At 43.6% G+C, this 25,335-nt stretch overlaps 1 protein-coding gene and 1 non-coding gene across 14 annotated transcripts in view; both read right to left on the reverse strand.

Annotated features, from left to right (window-relative positions):
* Nucleotides 1-597: 597 nt before the first annotated feature.
* The window catches only part of LOC129832193 (E3 ubiquitin-protein ligase TRIP12), a 58,071-nt gene continuing 33,333 nt past the window's right edge, over nt 598-25,335 (reverse strand). For all 13 annotated transcript variants that reach the window (XM_055896055.1, XM_055896067.1, XM_055896066.1 and 10 more), the window contains 24 exons: nt 24,830-25,058; nt 24,576-24,694; nt 24,035-24,239; nt 23,815-23,915; nt 21,091-21,265; nt 20,209-20,350; nt 19,760-19,951; nt 17,298-17,449; nt 16,922-17,079; nt 16,616-16,689; nt 16,281-16,480; nt 15,911-16,038; nt 13,410-13,561; nt 12,795-12,937; nt 6,914-7,070; nt 6,610-6,708; nt 6,270-6,384; nt 5,819-5,973; nt 3,569-3,733; nt 3,017-3,181; nt 2,786-2,899; nt 2,584-2,678; nt 2,395-2,498; nt 598-2,025 (listed from right to left, as the gene is read on the reverse strand). In XM_055896055.1, coding sequence (XP_055752030.1) covers nt 1,829-2,025; nt 2,395-2,498; nt 2,584-2,678; nt 2,786-2,899; nt 3,017-3,181; nt 3,569-3,733; nt 5,819-5,973; nt 6,270-6,384; nt 6,610-6,708; nt 6,914-7,070; nt 12,795-12,937; nt 13,410-13,561; nt 15,911-16,038; nt 16,281-16,480; nt 16,616-16,689; nt 16,922-17,079; nt 17,298-17,449; nt 19,760-19,951; nt 20,209-20,350; nt 21,091-21,265; nt 23,815-23,915; nt 24,035-24,239; nt 24,576-24,694; nt 24,830-25,058 — 3,536 coding nt within the window. In that variant the 3' untranslated portion in view covers nt 598-1,828. The remainder of the gene's footprint in view (nt 2,026-2,394; nt 2,499-2,583; nt 2,679-2,785; nt 2,900-3,016; nt 3,182-3,568; nt 3,734-5,818; nt 5,974-6,269; nt 6,385-6,609; nt 6,709-6,913; nt 7,071-12,794; nt 12,938-13,409; nt 13,562-15,910; nt 16,039-16,280; nt 16,481-16,615; nt 16,690-16,921; nt 17,080-17,297; nt 17,450-19,759; nt 19,952-20,208; nt 20,351-21,090; nt 21,266-23,814; nt 23,916-24,034; nt 24,240-24,575; nt 24,695-24,829; nt 25,059-25,335) is intronic.
* Nucleotides 21,619-21,757, reverse strand: LOC129832594 (small nucleolar RNA SNORA8). Its single transcript, XR_008755979.1, has one exon. It is a non-coding gene; the product is annotated as a small nucleolar RNA SNORA8 (small nucleolar RNA).

Consider the following 25,335-nt stretch of genomic DNA (forward strand, 5'->3'; position numbering starts at 1 on the left):
AAAAAAAGATTGCAAACAGCCTGCTTGGGTAGGAAAGGAAAACAAATTCCTCCAGGGGGGACATTCAAGACACCTACCTGGCCGTGGCCCTACTCTGAGGATGTCTCAGGGAGAGTTGAGAAGCAAAAAAAGCACATTTCCAATTCACACGTGTAATAAAACACACTTTTACATATATAAATAGGACAAATAAGCGCAACCAAACTACACTGTATATCTCAGTTGTCGTGTCCAATTCCATATCCCTCTCAGAACATTAACAATGGTTCTAAAAAAAAGTGTTGAGTTCTTTAGAATGAATCTTTCCTTTCAAAAGTAAATTTTGCAGCGTTTACTTAAGTATCAGATGAGTGGATATTTTAAGGGCTTTGTCCACCACCACTTTGTCCATCACTCCTTCAAGTACTACTCTTAATAAACCATGACATTGAAATTGGTAGGGTCTGTAATAATCAGCTGTCCATATAAAGTATATAATCAGGTATGTTTTTAAATCAAGCAACTCCTACTCCCATTGATCACCTCTAGGATTATACCTGTCAGTCAAAACCACAGAATGGAGGATAAAACAGGAGGATTAAATAAAGACAACACAGATGAGTCAAACAGTTACTTTATTTTATGTTCAGGTAAAAACATGAACCTGATGCAGTAAATTATTGCAGATCTTAGAAACCAGCACATGAACGATTGGGCCAGGAGAGCATAGAGTGGGGCCCTCCCCTGGCCACAGACTGCAGGTGCACACCACGGTTTGTTCCAAGCCAGCAGCCAAAAAATAAACTACAGCAAGAAAAAAAAAATAGAAAATTAAAAAAGGTAAAGCAGACATCCACCTCAAACCGGGCGTGAAACTGCATATAAACTCTTATTCCATAAATGAACATGAAATGCTATCTGGCCATGAAATGAGTCCAGCCAAATGTGTGCGCTCAGCTACAACAGGGATTGGGGGTGGCGGCTCGGAGCAAGGCCTAGCCAATCAGTCTTCCCAGAGGGCACTCCCTCAGGGTCCAGCTGAGACACACTACTACTCCATCAAAGTGAGGGCAAAAATAAAAGTTGACTTATCCAACACATTGGATAACTCTTATAACGTTTGAGCTGAAGCTCTTTGTAATTGTAGGCCAGAACACAATTTCAATTTAGGAAAAAAAAGAAAAGAGTAGGTACTACGCTCTTATCACTACCCGCAGACAACCAACTGCATCTCTCCTTTCCAAAAAATGTATACGCAAAAACACACCGAGAAGGGGAAAAGCAGAACCAAAATGCAACAAATTGGGGCCGTATAATACACGAGAACAGAATGCAAACAGACAAACTGAAGGGGAAAGGAGACACGAGAACAAAGAGCTATTCTATCAAATGTGTAGAATGAGCAAAGTCTGCAAATTTTTCTGTACAAATTATCTTTGGAGCTAAAGTGAACCTAGCTTGCTCAATGGACCTCCCCTCCCCACCACAGTGATGTCATTCACCACTCTGGAGAAGAAACATCCCTTTAAATATCACACAGCAATGCATTTAAAATGTCACCCACATTTTTTTTCTTTTTTCTTTTTAAACATTACTCAACTACTGATATAATTTTTTCGCAGTGTTATTTATTTTTTGTTCTGCGAGTCATGTAACGCCTTTGTAGGAGAGACAGGGGCAGCAAATATATATCAAGTCCTTTTTTAATTTCTGCAAGCTGCGTTCTCTAACAAGAAGGCTGTACACATTTTGCCTTGATGTAGGTGATTACAAAAAGAAAAAACTAGAAGGAAGTCATGATTACGTCGGTTTGCTGTAGAAGGCATTTTGAATGGGAGAGACCGCAAGATCAGGACAGGTGGAAGGACTGCTGGCCCTCTCGGGCCGCAATCAACAGTTTCTTGCGCATGATCTCGATGCTGGAGTAGTCGGGCAGCTTCAGGTAGTTGACGCAGGTCATAACCGAGGGCAGGAAGTCGTCCGGGTTCTCCGTTGACTCAAAAGTCTTCCGCACAATGGTCAGCGGCGGGTTCAGACTACGGAAACCTGGAGGAGAGAGGTGGCATGCTCAGAATCAGATCAAAACTGAGCCATGGTTGGATTCGTCTGTCGACATACTTAATATGCCTTTTGCCTCGTCCCATTCTCTGTCCTTGAGGTCTATGGTCTTAATGCGTATTTGTGTGGGTTTCCAGTAGGGTGAGCGGTGCCCCGTTCATTTCTTTACTAAGTGCACGAGGGCGCAACATGACTGCAGCCTCAGTTAAAATGCTTCGCAGTCAGAAAACATGTCACCCAAAGTATGGGCTTGTTCAATCCACAAAATCAGAGAACGGGACCACGTGTCTTCGAGGCACAAAAATTCTTCAAGTGTGTATGGTGAGTGAGTGTGTGTAGGTATCCATGACCACTCACCTCCAACAGGCAGCCTGGGGCTTCCTGTGACAAACTGCAGGAAGAGTCTCTGCTGCTCTGCGTCAAAACTGCTGAGCACATCAAACAGGAACCTAACGGCACGACTGTGGAGAGAAACAGACAACACATCAAACCACTGCACTCTGACATGTCCTAAACATGACACTCAATGTAGGTCTGGTCGCTGACCTGTCATGCGTGTAGCCGTGGTCGGGACGACAGCACTCCATCAGGGTCTTGACGTCCCAGGTCTCAGACTTGCTGCCACAAAGCAGCTGATCCAACTACAGGCGGATGGGAGAGCACAGAGGGGGTAAGCAATGTGACACCCTGAAGACAAACAGAACAGCGAAATAGTTGTTTCTTGGGATTAGCGATAAGCAGTACTCACCTCTTCAGGGTAGAAATACTGCAAGTGATGCAAGGGGAAGACCGACTCGAACCCTTCCCTGAAAGACTCAAACTGCCGGGACACGCCTTCGTTCATCGTCCAGTAGACCACCAGCTGTGGAGAGAAGAGGACCAACGGTCAGGTGGTGTGTGGAGAGTCTATATGTAGGAGCGCTGTGTGCGTGTGTGTCTAACGTCTACGTGCATATAGGTGTGTGTGCGAGCTACCCACCCTGAGGTACTCCTCCAGGTTGTAGATGGTGACAGGGACGTCCTTGCCCCCCTTCTTCAGCTCAATGTTGGGGAAACCAGGCAGGGTGAAGTCCAGGCCCAGATCCTCCACAGAGCAGCCGTTCATGTTGAGACTCTCCAGAGCCTGCTGCAGGGTCTCCCTCGTCTAGGAGACACACACGGAGGAAACAGGCCTTTTATTAATATGGGGAACGTAACATGGAGGAGCATCAGCAATCTGATACGGGGGGGGGCCATACTGGTTGAACTCAGAAGTTAGGCTAGCAAAACGTCACCGACACTTGAGTAAAGCGGCAAATTCTGATACGCGTGAACTTATGTGCTGCCTGCAAAGCCCTTTGCTCAGTGCGTGGTGAGTAGTCACAAAGGGGATGTCTAGTGAAGTGTAAATCTAGCCTTACTATAGCTACCACTATGAACGCCATCTCTGAGAAGGACGGTCTAACGGAGGTCTAAGTTCTCATTTCCAAAGACAAATTGTAATGACTGAGGCTAGCTGCATCTGGGGAGGTTGTGTATATCGGGGACTGACCTGGGAGAGGTCCTGCTCCAGCCTCTTCTTCTGGCGGATGATATCCTCCAGGTGCTGGATGGACTTGGCCACGCCCGGGTCGATGTTCACCAGGTCGTGGGAGCTGATGGATGTCTCGTGCCGCAGCATCCACTTGTAGAAGGGCAGCCCCAGGGGCAGGTCCAGCTGGGAGGGGGTGGAGAGGAGACAGAAGTGTTAGGTCAGCAGAGGGCTCCCCACAGAGGTTCTGGTCAACGTAAAACTCTGCTTGAAAGGTGAAAGCATGTATGAGGGCTGTAGAAGAGGGGAGTTACATCACCCAACTTTATTCCTGCAAACGGGGCTTAACTTCTTATGGCTGCAGGGGCAGTATTGAGTAGCTTAGATGAAAGGTGCACAGAGGTGCTCATAGTAAACGGCCTGATCCTAGGTCATAGTTGCTAATATATGCATATTATTATTCATATTGGATAGAAAACTCTGAAGTTTCTAAAACGGTTTGAATGATGTCTGAGTATAACAGAACTCATATGGCAGGCAAAAACCTGAGAAAAAATCCAAACAGGAAGTGGGAATTCTGAGGCTGGTCAATTTTCAACCAAGATCCTATTGAATTCACAGCGAGATATGGATGAGTTTGCACTTCCTACGGCTTCCACTAGATGTCAACAGTCTGTAGAACCTTGCCTGATGCCTCTACTGTGAAGGGTGGCCGAATGAGAGGGGAATTAGTCAGGTCTGCCATGACCTGACCATGCACGTTCATATGAGGGAGCTCTGTTCCATTGCTCATCTGAAGTCAATGTAATTCTCCGGTTGGAACGTTATTCAAGATTTATGTTAAAAACATTCTAAAGATTGATTCAATACATCGTTTGACATGTTTCTACTGACTGTTACGGAACTTTTGGACATTGTCAGCTTTTAGAGAACGCGCTTCCTGACGTTGGATTTGTTTACCAAACACACTAACAAAAATAGCTATTTGGACATAAATGATGGACATTACCAAACAAAACAAACATTTATTGTGGAAGTGGGTGTCCTGGGAGTGCATTCCGATGAAGATCAGCAAAGTGAAGATTTATAATGCTTTTTATGAGTTTTGTTGACTGCACAATTTGGCGGGTAACTGTATGGCTTGCTTTTGTGGCTGAACGCTGTTCTCAGATTATTGAATTTTGTGATTTTGGCGTAAAGCTTTTTGAAATCTGACACAGCGGTTGCATTAAGAACAAGTGTATCTTTAATTCTATGTAAAACATGTATCTTTCATCAAAGTTAATGATGCATATTTATCTTATTTGACGTGGCTCTCTGCAATTTCTCCGGATATGTTGGAGGCATTTCTGAACATGGTGCCAATGTAAACTGAGGTTTTTGGATATAAATATTAACTTTATCAAACAAAACATATATGTATTGTGTAACATGAAATCCTATGAGTGTGATCTGATGAAGATCAAAGGTTAGTGATTAATTTGATTTATTTCTGCTTTTTGTGACTGCTTTTTGTGGAAAAATGAATGTGTTTGTCTGTGATTTTGCGGTGACCTAGCATAATCATTTGTGGTGCTTTCGCTGAAAAGCCCATTTGAAATCAGACACTTGTGGGATTTAACAACAAGATTACCTTTAAAATGGTATAAGACATGTATGTCTGAGGAATTTTAATTATGAGATTTGTGTTTGAATTTGGCGCCCTGGATCAAACGCACCAAATAAATGGACATTTTGGATATATATGGACGGAATTAATTGAACAAAAGGACCATTTGTGATGTTTATGGGACATATTGGAGTGCCAACAAAAGAAGCTCGTCAAAGGTAAGGCATGATTTATATTTTATTTCTGCGTTTTGTGTTGCGCCTGCAGGGTTGAAATATGCTTTTCTCTCTTTGTTTACTATTGCGCTATCATCAGATAATAGCATCTCATGCTTTCGCCGAAAATACTTTTTGAAATCTGACATGTTGGCTGGATTCACAACGAGTGTAGCTTTAATTTGGTATCTTACATGTGTGATTTAATGAAAGTTTGACCTTTATATAATTTTATTTGAATTTGGCGCTCTGCATTTTCCCTGGCTTTTGGCCAAGTGGGACGCAAGCGTCCCCCCTATCCCAGAGAGGTTAACGGGATTGCAGCCATAAGAAGTTAAGTCAAGTAATGCAAGTGTAAAAACCGCTCCAAAAGGACTAAATAGAAGGTCTAGAAGCATTGGAGACTACAGAGACGGGTCCAAGGTACAACAAAGTGGTACGGTTTACCAGTCTGAAGTCCATTATGGCCTTGGCCATCAGCTTGCCCAGGAAGCGGAACTTCATCTTGATTTTGGCGATGTGCGCCGGTTTGGTTGTCCTGCCGAAGGGAACGGCAAACAGCCCTCGGGAGCTGAACATGTACTTGGTCCCTTCTTGGCTTCCTGGGAAAGAGAAAAATCAAGATAGTGGAGAAGAGAGGAGATTTAGGGAGAGGAAGAGTTTTTCCAATGTGGGTGTCAAAGCCAAGTCCTCTTCAGGAGCCCATATCTCAGCAAGATGTGACTAAACAGTTGCCACCTAGGCGCATCTTGGAAAATTGTAGGACAGCCTTTATATCTAAAATAAATCCAATTTCTGTACGATAGATAATTTGTTACAGAAATCACTACTAAAACATTTTTAGGAGCTCCTATTTAGAGACAAATCTATTCCCCAGAGGGTTGGAGTAGAAAGTTACCTTTGGGGTTGGACAGGGTGACCTCCTCACCCCTCCACAGCCCAAGGTCGGCCCTCTGCAGCTCCTGGGAGACCAGGGCGTAGAACTCCAGGGTGGGACCCAGCCCTGTGCCCACCTGACAGAAGGACAGGGGGGGAAGGGAGAGAGCGAGACCGAGTAAGAGGAGAAGAGAGGTAGGGAGAGAAAGAGAAGAGAGATGAGCTTCTATCCAATAAGTCTAGGCTCATGTTCAAAATGTACTCCCCCAAATGACGTGGTATTTTACTTTTTATGAGGGACAAACTCAAATTGGAGGTGATTGAAGTGCTCTGTAATGAGGGTGTGAATGCGTATTCTGTACCTCGTTCTCATACTGGATCTCCAGCATGGCTCTGGAGCTGCCGAGGTCCTGCATCACTGACTCCGCCTGCTTCAGCAGCTCCTCACGGTTTATTGTTCGCTGGAGACGAGCAGAAAGGAAAAGTTAGTGACAAGACAAACAGGAGTCGGCAGGATACAAAAAGCAGATGAACTGGCTGGATAATTGTAATTGGGGACATCCACTCCTCTTGGCTACACTTGAACCTATTCCAGAAAGGCATTTGAAATGCATGCATTGAGCTGATTGTGACATTACACCAACATCCATCTAACATATTCAACACCTTTTTCCTGTCGAGGCGGGGCGCCACGCGGCTGTCCTGAGAATCTGATTGGTTGATCTCGGGGTTGGTGTCGAGGAGGCGCTGCATGGCCCGGTCACGATCAAACGCTGTTACATAGAAGAGCATCTGCCGTGTGTCAAACGGGAAGAAGAAGGGACTGGGGAGGAGGGAGAGTGAATTAAACAGTTGGTCAAAATACAAGGCATATATATATAATATATATACACACACACCAGTTTATTAGGTACACCCATCTATACTGAACAAAAACAAACAACGCAACAGTGTTGGTCTCATGTTCATGAGCTGAAAATAAAAAATCCCCAAAATGGTTGCATCTGTATTCCCAGTCATTTGAAATCAATAGATTAGGGCCTCATGCATTTCTCAGTTGACTGATTTCCTTATATGAATTGTAACGCTGAAATTGCTGCATGTTGCCGTTATATTTTTTATTCAGTGTAGTACCGGGTCGGACCACCCATAGCCTCCAAAACTGCCTGAATTCTGCGGGGCATTCTATAAGGTGAAACGTTCTACAGAGATGTTGGTCCATGCTGATGTGATAGCATCATGCAGTTACAGCAGATTGGATGGCGATACATTCATGCTGCGCTCAGCCCGTTCCATCTCATCCTGAATTGGATTAAGGTCAGGGGACTGCACAGGCCAATCAAGAAAACTGAACTTGCTGTCATGTTACGCCACTCCTCAATTGTCCAGTGTTGATGACCGCATGGCCACTGGAGCCGCTTCTCATTTTTTGCAGACAGGAGTGGAACCTGGTGTGGTCGTCTGCTGCAATAGCCCATCCGTGACAAGGATCTACGAGTTGTGCATTGTGAGATGCCGTTCTGCGCTGTTATTGGTCTGTTCGTGGCACGCCTGTTAGTTTGCACGATTCTTTCCCTTCTCCTTCAACCTCTTGCATCAGGTTTTCGCCCACAGGAATGCCGCTGACAATGTTTTTTGTTTGTCGCACCATTCTCAGTAAACCCTAGACACGGACGTGTGTCTAGCAAATGTATTAAATTACAAACTGAAATATTACATCTCCAGGGATGTTCGATCGGGTTCAAGTCCGGGCTCTGGCTGGGCCACTCAAGGACATTGAGACTTGTCCCGAAGCCACTCCTGTGTTGTCTTGGCTGTGTGCTTAGGGTCGCTGTCCTGTAGGATGGTGAACCTTCACTCCAGTCTAAGGTCCTGAGCACTCTGGAGCAGGTTTTCATCAATAATCTCTCTGTACTTTGCTCCGTTCATCTTTCCCTCGATCCTGACCAGTCTCCCAGTCCCTGCTGCTGAAAAACATCCCCATAGCACGATGCTGCCACCACCATGCTTCACACCGTAGGGATGTTGCCAGGTTTTCTCCAGACGTTACGCTTGGTATTCAGGTCAAAGAGTTGAATCGTGGTTTCATCAAAACAGAGAATCTTTATTCTCATGGTCTGACAGTCTTTCAGGTGCCTTTTGGCTCCAAACAGGCTGTCATGTGCGTTTCACTGAGGAGTGGCTTCCATCTGGCCAATCACACATAAAGGCCTGATTGGTGGAGTGCTTCAGAGATGTTGTCCTTCTGGAAGGTTCTCCCATCTCCACAGAGGAACTCTGAAGTGGTGTCAGTGACCACTGGGTTCTTGGTCCCCTCCCTGACTTAGGCCATTCTCCCGATTGCTCAGTTTGGCCGGCCGGCCAGCTCTAAGAATAGTCTCCGTGGTTCCAAACTTCTTCCATTTAAGAATGATGGAGGCCAGTGTTCTCGGGGCCCTTCAATGTTGTAGAAATATTTTGAAACACTTCCCCAGATCTAAGCCTAGACATAATCCTGTCTCGGAGCTCTACAGACAATTCCTTCGATCTCATGGCTTGGTTTTTGCTCAGACATGCACTGTCAACTGTGGGACCTTATATAGACAGGTGTTTGCCTTTCCAAATCATGTCCAATCAATTGAATTTACCACTCCAACTCAAGTTGTACAAACATCTCAAGGAAGATCGGAAACAGGACACACCGGAGCTCAATTTCGAGTCTCATAGCAAAGGGTCTGAAAACGTACCAAAATGTGGAAAAAGTCAAGGGGTCTGAATACTTTCTGAATGCATTGTAGCTAGCCATGTGACTTGATCCATATTCGTGGAAGGTGTGTAGTACCTAATAAACTAGTGTGTGCGTGTGTGTACACACACAGTTCCTTATATGGGCGTTAATCTTGTGCCTATAAGAGAAAATTGGAATTTACTTCCTGATTTGAAATTGTCCCCAAGCCTGGTCTAGAGATGCAGTTTGAGGACATTGCTTTACTGAATACTAGGCCAGTAATGCCTAGTACTCAAAAGCTAGGCAGCTTTCTTTTTTTTTCTTTTCTTGGGGGGGTGGATCAGCTTAATATTGCGGAAAGAATGTTGCTTCCAATGTAATTGTCTGCATCATTTCCAATCCCCCATATTTTTTGGGGGTAAATATATATATCCATTCACGTATGCATACATATACACATATATACATACACATACCTACATAGACATACATACTTTTTTTAAAGAGTATACCTTTATTATTATTCCCTGCAAACCCTACCACCGATCCCCAAATTGGAGTAAACTGATAAACATTTCTGTTTTTACCTTCAATTTATACATCTTATACACATTTTACAGACAGTCTACTTTATAATAGTTCTCTCTTGTTTGTTCTTAGTCCTTCCTCTATTTCTGTTGTCCATCCAGTTTGATTTCCACTTGTAACTGTGCTATTTCACAATAGCTCCGCACCTATACACATTTCACAGATCCCGTATGCCCTACATTGTTTATCTTGTTATTAGTCCCACCCTTCAGCTCCACTCAACCTTTCCCATTTATCTTCCAACAGCATCCATTTCGGATTTTTATTTGCCATATATTTTTCAACTGTGCTGTGATGCTTCACAAAAGATTTTAATCTTCCTATTCTCATAGCTTCCACGGATTGTAAATTAAAAATAAACATTTTTGCTAAAATAATTATTATATTATTGATTGATTGACTATGGCTTTTCAAATCCCCCAGTATTGCTATCTGTAGCGTTAGTTCTACGCAAATATTGCAATTCTTCAACCATTCCTGGACCTGTGACCAAAAACGAGCTACATGCGGACAATACCAAAATAAATGGTCTAATGACTCTGCCTCCTCACAGCAGAATCTACAGAGCTGAGAAGATTGTATCCCCCATATATATAACATTCTATTAGTTGCAAGAATTTTGTACAATAATTTAAATTGAAAAATTCGAAGTTTTGAATCCGGCGTTGTTTTGCGTATCAATTCATAAACCATGTGCCATGGAATGGGTACATCAAAAATCTCTTCCCAACTATTTTGCAATTTATATGGCACAGCTGTAAGTTTTTTGGTCCTTCAATGAAATTGGTATATGTTTTTATTTATCACACTTTTCTTTAACCATTTATGTTCTTTAATATAAGGCCGACATACAAGTTCCTTACTTTTATCCCATTCCACCTGCCTCTTCCATTTTTGTGGTAATGCTGCAAGGAATTGGTTCTAATTTTTGGTAGAGCAGACATTTCCATATGTCTGTGTTAGCTGCATGTGTGACATTACTCCACCAGTCCTATTTATGATATCATTCATAAAAATACCTTTTTTAAACATTTCTTCGATAAATACAGTTTTTTTATCAATTACTATATTTGAATTTAACCACAAGATTTGTTGTACTATTTGTTCCTTCCTTTCAGGTGGATTAAACTGAAATTGCAACCAACTTTCTAAGGCTTGTTTAAAAAATAAAGATATTTTGGAAATTATTTCCTTTTCAAGCAACCGAAAGTGAGCAGGTGTAATCTGAATAAAGGGAAAAAGGCCCTTCTTGAACATAGGATGAGACATTCGTACCAATCTACTAGAGAACCAGTTTGGATTTAAGTATAACTTTTGTATGACTGATGCCTTTAGTGAGAGGTCTAATGCTTTAATATTTAATAATTTCTGCCCTCCGAATTCATATTCGTTATATAAATAGGCCCTTTTAATTTTATCTGGCTTGCCGTTCCAAATAAAATTGAATATTTTTTGTTCATATAATTTAAAAAGCAGGTCACTAGGTGTAGGCAAAACCATAAGCAAATAGGTAAACTGTGATATGATTAAAGAGTTAATCAGGGTGATTTTCCCACAAATAGACAGGTATTTTCCTTTCCATGGTAGCAAGATCTTATCTATTTTTGCTAACTTTCTATAAAAATGTATTGGAGTGAGATCATTTCTTTCTTTTGGGATTTGTATACCGAGTATGTCCACATCACCGTCAGACCATTTAATTGGTAAACTACATGGCAATGTAAAATGTGTATTTTTTAGTGATCCAATACGTAATATGGTACATTTATCATAATTTGGTTTTAATCCAGAGAGGATAGCAAATGTATCTAGATCCTCTAAGAGGCCGTGGAGAGATTCTAGTTGTGGTTTTAAAAGAAAACATGAATCATCAGCGTACAATGACACCTTAGTTTTTAGGCCCTGGATTTCTAATTCCTTAATATTAATGTTTGATCTAATTTTAACAGCTAACATTTCGATGGCAATAATAAATAGATATGCCGATAGTGGACAACTTTGTTTTACTCCTCTAGATAGTTTAAAACTTTCTGAGATGTAGCCATTATTTACTATTTTACACCTAGGGTTACTATACATAATTTTTACCCATTTTATAAGAGATTCCCCAAAATTGAAATATTCTAGGCATTTATATATAAACTCCAGTCGTACTTTATCAAAAGCCTTTTCAAAATCAGCTATGAAAACCAGGCCTGGTGTCCCCGATATTTCATAGTGTTCTATTGTTTCCAGTACTTGCCTTATATTATCTCCAATGTATCGTCCATGTAAAAAACCTGTCTGATTAGGATGAATAATATCTGACAAAACTTTTTTTATTCTATGCGCCAAGCATTTTGCTAGGATTTTTGCATCACAACACTGAAGTGTAAGAGGTCTCCAATTTTTTAAATGGACTGGATATTTATATATACCACTTGGGTCCTGTTTCAGTAATAATGATATCACACCTTCTTGTTGCGTGTCTGATAATCTATCATTTATATAGGAGTGGTTAAAACAAGCTAATAATGGTCCTTTGAGTATATCAAAAAAATGTTTGTATTATTCCACTGGTATGCCATCCAGTCCTGGAGTTTTCCCATCCTTAAAGGCCCCAATTGCATCAAGTAGTCCCTCCTCTGTAATTAGGCCTTCACATGAGTCTTTCTGTACAGATGTTAATTTTACATTATTATTAGGGGAAAAATCCATACAATTAGTTTCAGTTAGTGGAGATGGAGGAGCCTGAAACGAAAATATATTCTTAAAGTACTTTACTTCCTCTTTCAAAATATCATTTGGTGAATCATGCGTGACTCCATCATTTGTAACAAGTTTTAATACGTTTTTTTTGGTAGCATTTCTATATTGAAGATTGAAAAAGAATTTGGTGCATTTTTCCCCATATTCCATCCAGTTCGCTTTATTTTTGTAATATATTACACTGGATCTTTCTTGAATAAGTTCCTCCATTTCTTTTTGTTTTTCCTCTAACTTATTCTGTGCCTCTATGGTACCGTTTTTATTGTTATCTAACTGTACTGTTAGTCCTTCAATTTCCTTTGTTAATATGGACTCTTTTGATCGAAATTGCTTTTGTTTTATAGATGAGTACTGAATTGCATGGCCTCTAAAGGCACACTTAAAAGTGTCCCATACAATATGGGGATCTGCTGTACCTATGTTATGTCTAAAAAAGTTAGGCAGCTTTCTTTGTGTTCTGAACCAGTGGGTGTTTATGAGCTGGAAAGTAGTCTGATGAGTTACCAGGTCTTGCCAAGCTCTGTGAGCCAGGTGGGGATGTTGCCGGTCATGATGACCAGAGGGTCCTGCAGCTGTCGGTTGGCCTTGGCTGTCAGCTTACTGTTGATGAACTCACTGGTGGGGATGATCTCCTTAGACACAGCATTCTGAAAATACAAAAACCTCAGTCGACTGGAACTACAACAACGCAGTGCCTCTGCCCCTCTGACGCAAAGGGAGACAGACACAGGCTGCTAGGTATTGTTTGAATGCAAAAAAAAATACATTTATTTGGGGCAACTGTGTGCACTAAGAGGGCTGTCTAGCTAGCAGACAGTTATAGTGATGGTACACTGTGTTTGACCCCCTATAAGCCCACAAAGACAATGAAGACATATTTAGCATTAAGTAGATAAAGTATGACACAGACAGTGGAATCTGTTGGAGGCAGACCTACAGGCTTGTGTCCCATATGGCAATTTGTTCCCTACATGGTGGACTACTCTTGGACCTGGTCAAAAGTAGCGCGCTACAAAAAGGTTACAGGGTGGCATGTGGGATTCGACCAGTATGTTGTTCAGTTAGTGAATTTTGAGCCAGTATCTGCAGGGTCGAGGGAGGATAGGACAGGCTACTCACGTCGTACAGGTAGAACCAGTAACTACTGATGGAGTGCAGCACCCTCAGCAGCAGGTTGACGTCCAGAGACGGGTCGTCGAAGGTGATGCTCTCCGGGGGCTCCGACATGAGGTACATCTCCAAGGGGCTGGCCACGCTGGGACACACGCCGTCTGGGAGGGGAGAGACAACAGGTCAGGGTCATATTCATTAGTGCACACAGTAGACAGCAAGTCAGGGTGAAATTCATTAGTGCACAGTAGGAAAAAAACTGTTTGTAATGGACAACAAAAACAAGCATTTCTTATTGAACAACAGCAGGTAGTCCCTTCCTGTTTCAGTCATTTTCTTACATTTTGTGCCCAATGAATACGACCCAGATATGTAGTAACTAAACTGACATGGTAAAATGTTTAGTATGAGATAAGGACATGAATGGTCAGATATATGGCGTGCACTACTTTCAAAGTAATACGGTGTAGAGAATAGGCTGACATTTGAGACTGAAAGCCCTTTGGCACGGGGGTTGGCGCAAAAGCACTTTGGGACAACTGCTGATGTAAAAAATACATTTGATTAATTGATTACAAAGCCAATATCTGTGAGTTTGTGTTAACAGGTCATCTCAGGTCACATTCATTGATGGTAAAAAAAAAGGTCAATTGACCATTCGATAAGCCCCGCCCCAGATTTTTTGGCATGCTGATGATAGCAAGCGTAGTCAGACACCTCGGACAAGCGCACGTTTCAAACACTTGGAAGCCATGGATGGCTATGGCAAAAAGAGTATAAAAAAATGTTGTTTAATTGGGCTCCCGAGTGGCGCAGCAGTCTAAGCCACTGTATCTCAGTGCAAGAGGCGTCATTATAGTGCCTGGTTCGAATCCGGGCTGTATCACATACAGCCGTGATTGGGAGTCCCATAGGGCAGCTCACAATTGGCCCAGCTTCGTCCGGGTTTGGCCGGAGAAGGGTGTCATTGTAAATAAGAATTTGTTCTGAACCGACTTGTCTAGTTAAAATAAATTTTAAAAAGTATTGCCTAATATTTGTGCACCAGGGCACATGATACATGAAATAGAGCTTGTTGGAAGAGTTTTTCAAATCCAAAATTATACTGTGGTTGCATTGTAAGCAAGCTAGCAACGTACGAGACCATTCCAAGGAGCAGAAGTGAATAAATTTGAATTTGCACCAATCTCCGACAGTGTAATTACACAGATCAGAGCTATATAGGGCCAAAAGTGTTTATGGGGGATCTCTTCTTGAATATATAGTGGTTTTCTTTAATGTTTTCATTGCGTACAGACACTTTACCAGGTGTTTGAAGACAATGTTACATATAGGGTTAATATAAATGGTTTTTCGCCAAATGCATGTTAGCTAGCTAAATTGCTATATTAGAAATACAGTGCTCATCTGCTGTCGACATTGGCAAACAATTTGATAGCACCAAAAGTGGTTACCAACTTTTACAGCACGCACAGTGCATTCAGTCTCATTTCATTGTGCATTAACCTCTAAAAGTCTAAGCTGTTGGGGGTGGGTTCTACTATGCTAACATATGGAATGGTTATAGCTAGGATCATTTAGTTATTCAATTTTGGTAACACTTGAAGTATATATAAAAAATAATAATATTGAATCTGGCCTTTACTACTAGAGACCATAGAAACGCATTGACTAACATTCATAAATTACCCCCCAAAAATTGTCAAGACGTTTTGAAGTGTCTCTCCTATATCTAGGAGATAAGAAAGCTCAGGAAATGTGGTTTTTAACATTTAACCCCTTACTTTAGTTGCCACAAAACTACCTCCATACATTTGTATGGGTTACCATTAGACAAGTTCCATGACACGTGTGGAAACTGAGAACATCTTTCCGCTACAGATGTTTGTGAGAAGACCGATTTTTGGGATGGCTCATGGGTCTGACAAGCACCGCTGTAGATCGGCCTCCGCAGATACAGAAGGTCGACAGACAGAAGTGGTGAGACGCAGCCCATGCCAAAAAACATCTAGCTTAAACTGACAGATTTTGAAATTATGTTACTTAGATTGACGCAAGGGTGTGTCAATAGAGACTAAACGATTAAAAACAGTTTGAGATCATTGTGAGGGGTTTCTCCAGTGGTTTGAAAGGGGAATTGGGTTTCTCGTGAAAACATTGACAGAGGTTGTAACAGTACCATGGTGGGGCGGGGCTTTGCGAAAGGTCCATTAACAACTTGTTTCAAGCAGGAGAAGCAGGTCAGATCAAATCTTAATAGTCACATGTGTCGAATACAGTGAAATGCTGAATACATCCGAAAACAGACCTTAGAGTGAAATGCTTACTTACGAGCCCCTAACCAACAATGCAGTTTAAAAAAATTACTTCCTCCCCACTGTAAATAGTACATTAGATTTCCACTACAAAATAAACGAGCAGAACTGGTCCTTCTCAGTCTCCAGGCCAGTAGACAACACAGACACCCACCCCAACAGTCTAGGCCCAGAAGGAGTGGTGGTGGTTCCTACCGTGCCACAGCTCGTCCTGTTTCTTAGCGTTGCGGGGCGAGGTCTTGGTGGGGGCGGTCTGTGCCCGGCCCCTCTTACCTCCTACCGCATCCTTAGTACCATCCTCATCATCCCTCACTGGCTTATACCTGATGGGATAGAGAGTGTGTAAATCATCACAGGGAAAGTGACTACATTACCATGTCAGTTAGTTGCATTCGTTCACCAACTCAGCCGCCTATAGACGTGTGTGTGTGACGCATCTCCGGGAAGGTGGCTACACTGCACAAGCCTAACAGCCACCCACTACAAAAATCAGTCCTTTGTGTTTGTTATCCAGTCCAGTCTATAGAAACTGGTGTGTGTGGCCATCCAGCATAAATGAGGATACCATATGGTGTGGGTTTTGGTCCAGATGCCAGCCCGCCCGAGCGGGTTGGCCTCGTCGTCCGTGGACTCTCTCTCCTCCTCGGACTGCAGGCTGAACTGCCGCACTGCCTGGTACACCGTCATGTTGTAGGGCAGCAGGTGGTCGCCGATGTAGAATTGTAGCCGGTGGCGCACACTGCCAGAGTTCAGGAACTGGGCCGCCTGTACCGGGAGAGACGGTCAAGTTATTGTGTTCAAGTTAGGGTTGGAGGTAACAGAATAAGTTATGAGTGGGGGGGGGGGGGGGGGTATCATCCGATATTGAGAGTATTTTACAAGGACATTGTAGCCACGTACCAGCGATTCGTCAATTTCATCGTCTGAACCATCATCGTCACTGTCCTCATCCTCCTCTCTGATTCGTCCGTAACCTTTAGAGATAAAAAGTCCCATTGAGCACATCAGCATGTTATCCATTAATGTCAGCAATGCAAGGAGACATTCTATTCTGCCAACAGAGAAGGAAGAACATAAATACTCTGGGAAGGAACTTGAGAAAGCAGCCCAGCTGGGTGAAGATCATTTGTGCGTGATCTATGTCCTCACGGAGTGAAAGGGCTTAAGTCAGTAACTCAATGCAAAGTGAGAGTTCCCAGTTCTTACCTCGGACGACCAGGTAACGTTCAATTGCCTGTACCAAGGCCAGGGGATCAATCTTCACCGGGCCCCCCTTCCACTGCTTCACATTGGTACAGTCCGGGTGCCTCTGCAGCTGACACTTGAGTTGGTGTGTGTTGAAGAACTTCAGGGCCTGAGACCCTCTGAAGGAGAGACACACACACACGTCAACAGACAAAATCATAATGCTAGAGGTAAATACTGGCAAGTCCCCTTCACCTATACCCATATAGACTTCTATAGGGCCAATGGCATCACACATTAATAAATGGACAAGTGAATGACTGACATTAAAAGAGAATGTTTGTGGAACAAAAGGAAGAAATTGAAGGAAGAGCTGGGACTAGGTAAATGAACTAACCTGCTCCCGTTGCCGTTGCCACTGGGGAAGTCGTGCACCTTGACAGGGAACTGCTCCATCTGGCTTAGGCAGTTGTTCATCTTGTGCACCAGTGACAGCAGGGGTCCGTTCTCAGACGGCTCCAGGCGGCCTGCTGGCTCCATCCCCGGGATCTGGAAGTGCAAAACACAGCAGGGACACGCTTCAAACATGCAAAGACTAGGGTCGCATTCATTACGGCACACCGTATAAAAATATTTTGCAACAGAAAACGAAAATAAGCATTTATTATTGGACAAGTTTAGGTAGTTCCTCCCTTTGTCAGTTTTATTCCATTTGTTTCCTACCAGCTATAACCATTGTTGAACTCCGCCGTTGTTAAAAAAAAAAACAGCTGACAAAGCATGGTTTAGCAGTCAATTGTGTCGCTGTATTTAGTGTTCAAATGGTTCAAGGAGGCCGAGACAAAAATAACACACTTAATGTAATCCATGCTTGAAAGAAATTCTAATTCTTTAAAATCCATATACAAAAATGAGGTCTTTGTGCACAAATGTGTTTACATCCCTGTTAAGATCCCTGTTAAGTTTACAATTGGCTCATTCATCCCCCTCCTCTCCCCTGTAACTATTCCCCAGGTCGTTGCTGCAAATGAGAACGTGTTCTCAGTCAACTTACCTGGTAAAATAACGGTAAAATAAAATAAATAAATAAAGAGACAATTTCTCCTTTGCCAAGATAATCCATCCACCTGACAGGTATGGCATATCAATGAGTTGATTAAACAGCATGACCATTACACAGGTGCACCTTGTGCTGGGGAAACTAAAAGGCCACAAAATAAATGTGCAGTTTTGTCACAGCACAATGCCACTGATGTCTCAAGTTGAGGGAGTGTGCAATTGGCATTCTGATTGCAGGAATGTCCACCAGAGCTGTTGTCTACCATAAGCCACCTCCAACATTGTTTTAGAGAATTTGGCAGTATGTCCAACCGGCCTCATAACCGCAGACCACATGTATGGCATCGTGTGGGCGAGCGGTTGGCTGATGTCAACGTTGTGAACAGAGTACCCCATGGTGGCAATGGGGTTATGGTATGGGCAGGCCTATGCTACAGACAACGAACACAACTGCATTTTATGGATGGCAATTTGAATGCACAGAGTTACCGTGACGAGATCATTATCGTGCCACTCATCCGCCGCCATCACCTTATGATAATGCACAGCCCCATGTTGGAAGGATCTGTATACAATTCCTGTAAGCTGAAAATGTCCCAGTTCTCCCATGGCCTGCATACTCAGACATGTCACCCACTGAGCATGCTTGGGATGCTCTGGATCGACGTGCACAACAATATCCAGCAACTTCACACAGCCAGTGAAGAGGAGTGGGACAGCATTCCACAGGCCACAGTCAACAGCCTGATCAACTCTATGCGAAGGAGATGTCGCGCTGCATGAGGCAAACGGTGGTCACTTGGTTGTGATCCACTCCTACTTTTTTTTTTGTGAAGGTATCTGTGACCAGACGTATATCTGTATTCCCAGTTGTGTGCAATCCATAGATAATGCCTTATAAATTGATTTCAATTGAATGATTTCCTTATATGAACTGTAACTCAGTAGAATCTTTGAAATTCATGCATGTTGCCTTTATATTTTTGTTCAGTATAAATAAAAAAGGAGCATACGTTTCAGCCTTATGTCTTCATCTGTGCTGTACAAACAAATGAAGGAGACATGTACTTAAGACACCTGCTATGCGTAACTGGAGCAAGCAGCTATAGTTCATTTTGATAATGGCGAATAGGAAGTCAATGTATAATAACAGGGAATATGTAGAAGACTATAAAAAAAAAAATAATTGACAATTCAAATGTCACATAATAAAAAAAGTAAAAGACAACGTTTAGGCCAGTGTTTCCCCAACTCCAGTCCCTCCAACATGTTTGTTGTAGCCTCGGACAAAAACACCCAACTCAACTAATCATCAAGCCCTCAATGAGTGGAATCAGGTGTTTTTGTCCTGGGCTTCAACAAAAATGTGTGCTGTTGTGGGTACTTGAGGACCCGAGCTGGGAAACACTGGTCTAGGATACATAACAATATAATAAGCAATAGATAGATGCAATACTCAAGTAGGTCACAAAACTGAGGGCGGGGCGTTGTTGAGTGAGTACCTTTTGAAGTCTAGATATTTTTACTCCTACACACCAGGCGCCATTCATTCTAGCCTGAGCGCAAACCCTCATACTGGCTTAATACTGTATTTACAGCCATGAGTTGTATCGCCAATAACTAGGGCCTTGAGCTCCAGTCTCTGTCTACATGGACTTATAGACTGGAGTTGGCTCTCTTGTCATTCACTGGATACTGAGAAAGGATGAAAGTCTTCATCTGGCGAAAGACGAGCTTCTGACCAGAGAAATAGAATCTTATTCAAGTTCTGTGCATCTACCCAGCCGAACACAGACTTACCGGGCAGCCATAGAAGACGTGCAAGAACCTCCTGAGGCGAATGTCACGGCTGACCAGGTCACGGTCACTGCTGGAGGTCAGGTAGAGCAGCAGCTGCTTGACCAGGCCGCTATGCTGGATCTCGAACGACGACACATCCGACTCTGACACAATGCTGCAGATCTCCACGAGGCACTCCACGCCACCGTCCATCTAGGGGGTGACAGCAGTCAAGAATCTTATCATATCCCAAGTCACTCACTACCGTACCTTAATTAACTTGTCATTAGCTAGCAGTGTAAATAGTACCTTGTACCATCAAAACAGCACAGCAAAACAAACAGTTTCTGCAAATTAGTATTAGCAAACAGGGTCGGCAAAGCAGACTCCAAGATGTCAACTAATGAGTATGTATTTACTGTCAAAGTGCGCAACACTACAACACAGGAGACTATTGTGGAGTACAGTACCTGAAGGCTGAGCTGTTCCGTGGCGGTGCAGAGTCTCTGGAGTACATTCAGTGCGGGGTTGCTGCCATCAATTTTTTCAGTGTTGAAGTAGCGGGCCACAAACTTACAGGCCTGCTCTTTGATCCAAGCCTTGATCTTGTCCCTGTGAGGGGGGAGGGGGGACCCTATCATTATAATCACCACCACCTTCACCAGGGTTGTCTGAAGATATTACTAGCTGTCAAATCATTGTTTCCTCCAGTCCTTAATTCCGTAAGTCCCTCTCAAAACCCATTGGAGGAGGTTGTCCGAGGGGAGAGAGCTTGGATCCAGGAGGAATTGAAGGCACGATCAATTAAACCAGGGGTGCCAAACATACGGCCAAGTGCCAGATCCGGCCCGCAAACCCATTCAATTTTAAGTGCGGCTCTCAGGACCTCGGGGAATGCCGAATGCAGGGCAAAATATGTTTGACACCCCTGGATTAAACACTTGCTACATTGCGTGACAGTTTTTACTGAACGACACCTTCCCCAAAACGTTCAATGTTCTCGAACAGACTAAAGTACGTTTGCTCTGTGTGGTGGGGTGTAGCTTGAAGCAATGAGTGACAATTTTTTTTTAAAGGGCAGCGGTGCATTTTGAATCCTCATATTTGCACAACCCATCCCCTCCACAATTTTCAACTGATCTTTCAGAACAGCACCGTCTCCGTTTAAATGAACGTTTCACACCATTTTTCGGAATGAACGCAGCCCTAATAACATTCTGAGCGAGCTAATGATAATCACCAACACAACTATTATAATCGCCACAACTACCAGCTTTATCATCAGTACTACCAACACTGCTATAAAAGCAACACTGTTGTCATCACCATAACAACATTAGTCTTCCTCTTACCTGTTGTTGGAGACTGAGTCCTTGGGAGGGGCACGTGCCAGGCCGCTCACCCCGGCCGTGCGAGAGGGCTCAGAGTTGGTGCTGTTGGTCTGGGCGCCCAGCTTGCCCCAGGTCTTGGGGTTCAGACTGGCCAAGAAGGAGGATTTGGGGGACTGAGTAGTGGTAGGACTCTTGGCTGTAGAAACAGGAAAATGGTTAGTCACAGGATAAAACATGACAAAGTCTGTCTCAAATGATACCCTATAGTTCAGCGTTTCCCAAACTCGGTCCTGGGAACCTCAAAGCGTGAACGTTTTGGTATTTGCCCTAGCACTAGACAGCTGATTCAAATAATCAACGCTTGATGATTAGTCGATTATATGAATCCGCTGGGGCAAAAACCAAAACTTGCACCCTTGGGATGCCCAGGACCAAGTTTGGGAAACGCTGCTACAGTAGTTTTAAATAGACACCAGAGTCTAGTCACGATGCATTTATTTAATTTGGGTAAAGAAAATCACAAGGCGTCAGTTTGCATTCTGCATAAATGGCTGTCTCGACAGATATACCAGGAGTCCAGGCACAAAGAGACATGGAGACCAACGATGCCACATGTCGAGTTGCTCTTGCACTTAGTAATGAACAATCAAGCCAGAGTAGCGGCTGGCTGCAGATAACATACAGTGGTGAATTATGTTGATTTGAATGAACGCAAAACAATGTCATAGTAAAAAACCTACACGTTTATATTACTGAACAAAAACATCAAATGCAAAGTGCAACTATTTCGCCAAGTTACAGGTCATAAAGGAAATTAGTCTATTGAAATAAATTCATTAGGCCATAATCTATGAATTTCACATGCTGGGCAAGGGTGCAGCAATGGGTGGGCTTAGGAGTGCATAGGGCCACCCACTGGGGAGCCAGGGACAGCCAATCAGAATGAGTTTCTCCCCACAAAAGGGCTTTATTACAGACTGAAATAATCCTCAGCACCCCCTTAGACGATCCCGCAGGTGAAGAAGCCAGATGTGGAGGTCCTCTGGGCAGGTGTGGTTACACTTGGTCTGCGGTTGCGAGGCTGGTTGGATGTACTGCCAGTCTCGAAATCGATGTTGGAGGTGGCTTATGGTAGAGAAATTAACACTAAATTCTCTAGACACAGCTCTGGTGGACATTCCTGTAGTCAGCATGCTAATTGCACACTCCCTCAAAACATCTGTGGTATTGTGACAACTGCACATTTTAGGGTGGCCGTTTATTGTCCCCAGCACAAGGTCCACCTGTGTAATGATCATGCTGTTTAATCAGCTTCTTGATATGCCACACTTGTCAGGTGGATTAATTATCTTGGCAAAGGAAAATTGTTCACTAACAGGGATGTAAACAAATTTGTGCTCAATTTGAGAGAAATAAGATTTTTATTTTTTCTGGGATCTTTTATTTCAGCTCATGAAACATGGGACCAACACTTTCCATGTTATTTTTATATTTTGGTTTAGTACACACACTATATATTACAAAAATAAGAATGTGGACACCCCTTCAAATTACTGGATTTGGCCATTTCAGCCATACCCGTTGCTAACAGGTGTATAAAATTGAGCACAAAGCCTTGCAATCTCCATAGACAAACATTGGCAGTAGAATGGCCTTACTGAAGAGCTCAGACACTTTCAACGTGGCACCGTTAATTCGTCAAACTTCTGCCCTAGTCAACTGTAAGTGCTATTATTGTAAAGTGTTAATGTCTAGGAGTAACAACAGCTCAGCTGTGAAGTGGTAGGCCACACAAGCTCACAAAACGGGCCCGTCGAGTGCTGATGCTCATAAAAATAGTCTGTCCTCAGTTGCAAACTGACTTTGGAAGCAACGTCAGCACAAGAAGTGTTCGGCGGGAGCTTCATGAAATGGGTTTCCATGGCCGAGCAGCCGCACAAAAGCCTAAGATCACAATGCCCTATGCCAAGCGTCGGCTGGAGTGGCGTAAAGCTAGCCGCCATTGGACTCAGTAGTAGTGGAAATGCGTTCTCTGGAGTGATGAATCACACTTCACCATCTGGCAGGCCGACGGACCAATCTGGGTTTGGTGGATACAAGGAGTACACTACCTGCCCCAATGCCTAGCGCCAACTGTAAAGCTTGGTGGAGGAGGAATAATGGTCTGGGGCTTGTTTTTCCTGGTACGGGCTAGGCCCCTTAGTTCCAGTAAATGAAAATCTTAACGCTACAGCATACAATGACATTCTAGACAATTCTGTTCTTCCAACTTTGTGGAAGGCCCTTTCATGTTTCAGCATGACAATGCCCCGTGCACAAAGCGAGGTCCATACAGATTCATACTTGACTGGCCTGCAAAGAGCCCTGACCTCAACCCTATCAAACACCTTTGGGATGAATTGGAACGCCGAATGTGAGCCAGGCCTAATCGGCCAACATCAGTGCTCGACCTCACCAATGCTCGTGGCTGAATGGAAGCAAGTCCCCGCAGCTATGTTCCAACATCTAGCGGGAAGCCTTCCCAAAAGAGTGGAGGCTGTTATAGCAGCAAAGGGGGGGACCAACTCCACATTAATGCCCATGATTTTAGAATGAGATGTTAACAAACGTGTCCACAAACTTTTGGTCAAGGAATTGTACCTTTAATGCTACAAATGTATCATTGACATTTAGCTTTAGTGTCACCTGTGAGAAGCATTTGCATCCTGTCTTAGATTGTAGGAGAGTTCCAATAACAACAATTACCCTGATTGTCTACTTTGTCTTCGTCCCTGGGAGGAGAGTACTTGGGCCTTCTGGGCCCTCTCTTAGGCAGACGTTTTCTCTTCAGCACATCACTTAACCGCCTAGGAGAGAGGGACAGATTACTGTTGTTCTATGGAGGAGAATGAGAGTTTACTTCTGTGTGGTATATCTGACCCATCATACGTGCACATTCACATGTATTTAATCCTCGTGTTCTCACCCCTGTGGACTGAGGTCTAGTGAGTCGTCCATGCTGTGCTGGAAGCTAGGCGAGCCCAGGTCTGGGGTGGCGTTGGAGGCCGCCGTAGTGGTCGCAGTGCTGATGGTGGTGGTACACAGGCTAGCTGTGCCGCTGGTGCACGCCTTTGGGGGACTTGTAAGGAAGGCCTCTGACTCAGCCAGGTTCTTCACCTGGTGCATAACACCTGGAGAGGGGAGGGCAGATGGAATACATTGAAATTCCTATTTTCCCGATTCTCTGATATTGAAGAGGATGGCGTAAGAAATTGTGATTCAATAAATCAGGGAAAATCTATGACATTTAGCTGGATAAACAGCTTTCTGTGGTCCATGTCACACTGCAATGTACTTTGTCATCAATTTTCGGACTTTTCTAAAATACATTGAAGATCAAATAGCAGTTGAGGATCCATCATAACAGGTCCTCTCCTGGTGCTAGAAAAGAGCTGTATTTCAGCTGGGTGTTTTTGATCATTACAGATCAGCTCCTCTGGGGAGGAGACACAGACAGGATCCATTACCTTCTCTTCTGAAGAAGACACTGAATACGTCGGGCAGCTTCTGCATGAGGATCTCAGCCATCTGCAGAGAGCCAACTACAATCTTCAGGTCTTGGCTGGACAGCATGGAGGCAATGTGACTGGGAGAAGGGAAAAGACAAATACTGAGGTTCAGGTGTAGTGTAAAGACACATGCTGTACTGGCTATTACTTTTTGTCCATGGAGGCAGACATCTTGACTCAAGAGCACCCCAAGGTTGAGAGCAAAAGTTCACCTGGACACAGCGTGGTTCCTCAGCACGTCCTTGAGGAGCTCGGCATCGGCGAAGAAGATGATCCTGAGGATGGCTCGGAGGCACTTATGTCTGACGGCTGGGCCGGCCGACGAGCTGTACACCTCGTACAGCACCCCGAACAGGGTCTTGATGAAGCACTTGGCCAGCTCAGGGTCCTCCTTCATCAGCTGGGCCCGTGCATCCTCCCGCCTCACCTCCTGGTGACCCCCTGGGGAAAACTCATGTAAGATTTGATCGTTCTTTTGACTCAAAAGGAGAAATTGGATTCCATCAGCTAGTGCAGAATAAAAACATGGCCTGTTCAATTTCACAAAACTTTACCAAGAGATGCCTCTCTTGAGCATTTCTCCATTGGGAAAGAGGTAATCTTTCCTTAAATGGGACTACTTTGTTCAAAGGACCAATAACTTGGGGCAGGGACCAAGCTATAAATTTAGGTGAACAAAGCTAGTCTCAGAACCAATCAGGGCATTATACTAGATCAA

This window comes from Salvelinus fontinalis, chromosome 33, assembly GCF_029448725.1.
Source record: "Salvelinus fontinalis isolate EN_2023a chromosome 33, ASM2944872v1, whole genome shotgun sequence".
In the NCBI taxonomy this organism is placed as follows: Eukaryota; Metazoa; Chordata; class Actinopteri; order Salmoniformes; family Salmonidae; genus Salvelinus; species Salvelinus fontinalis.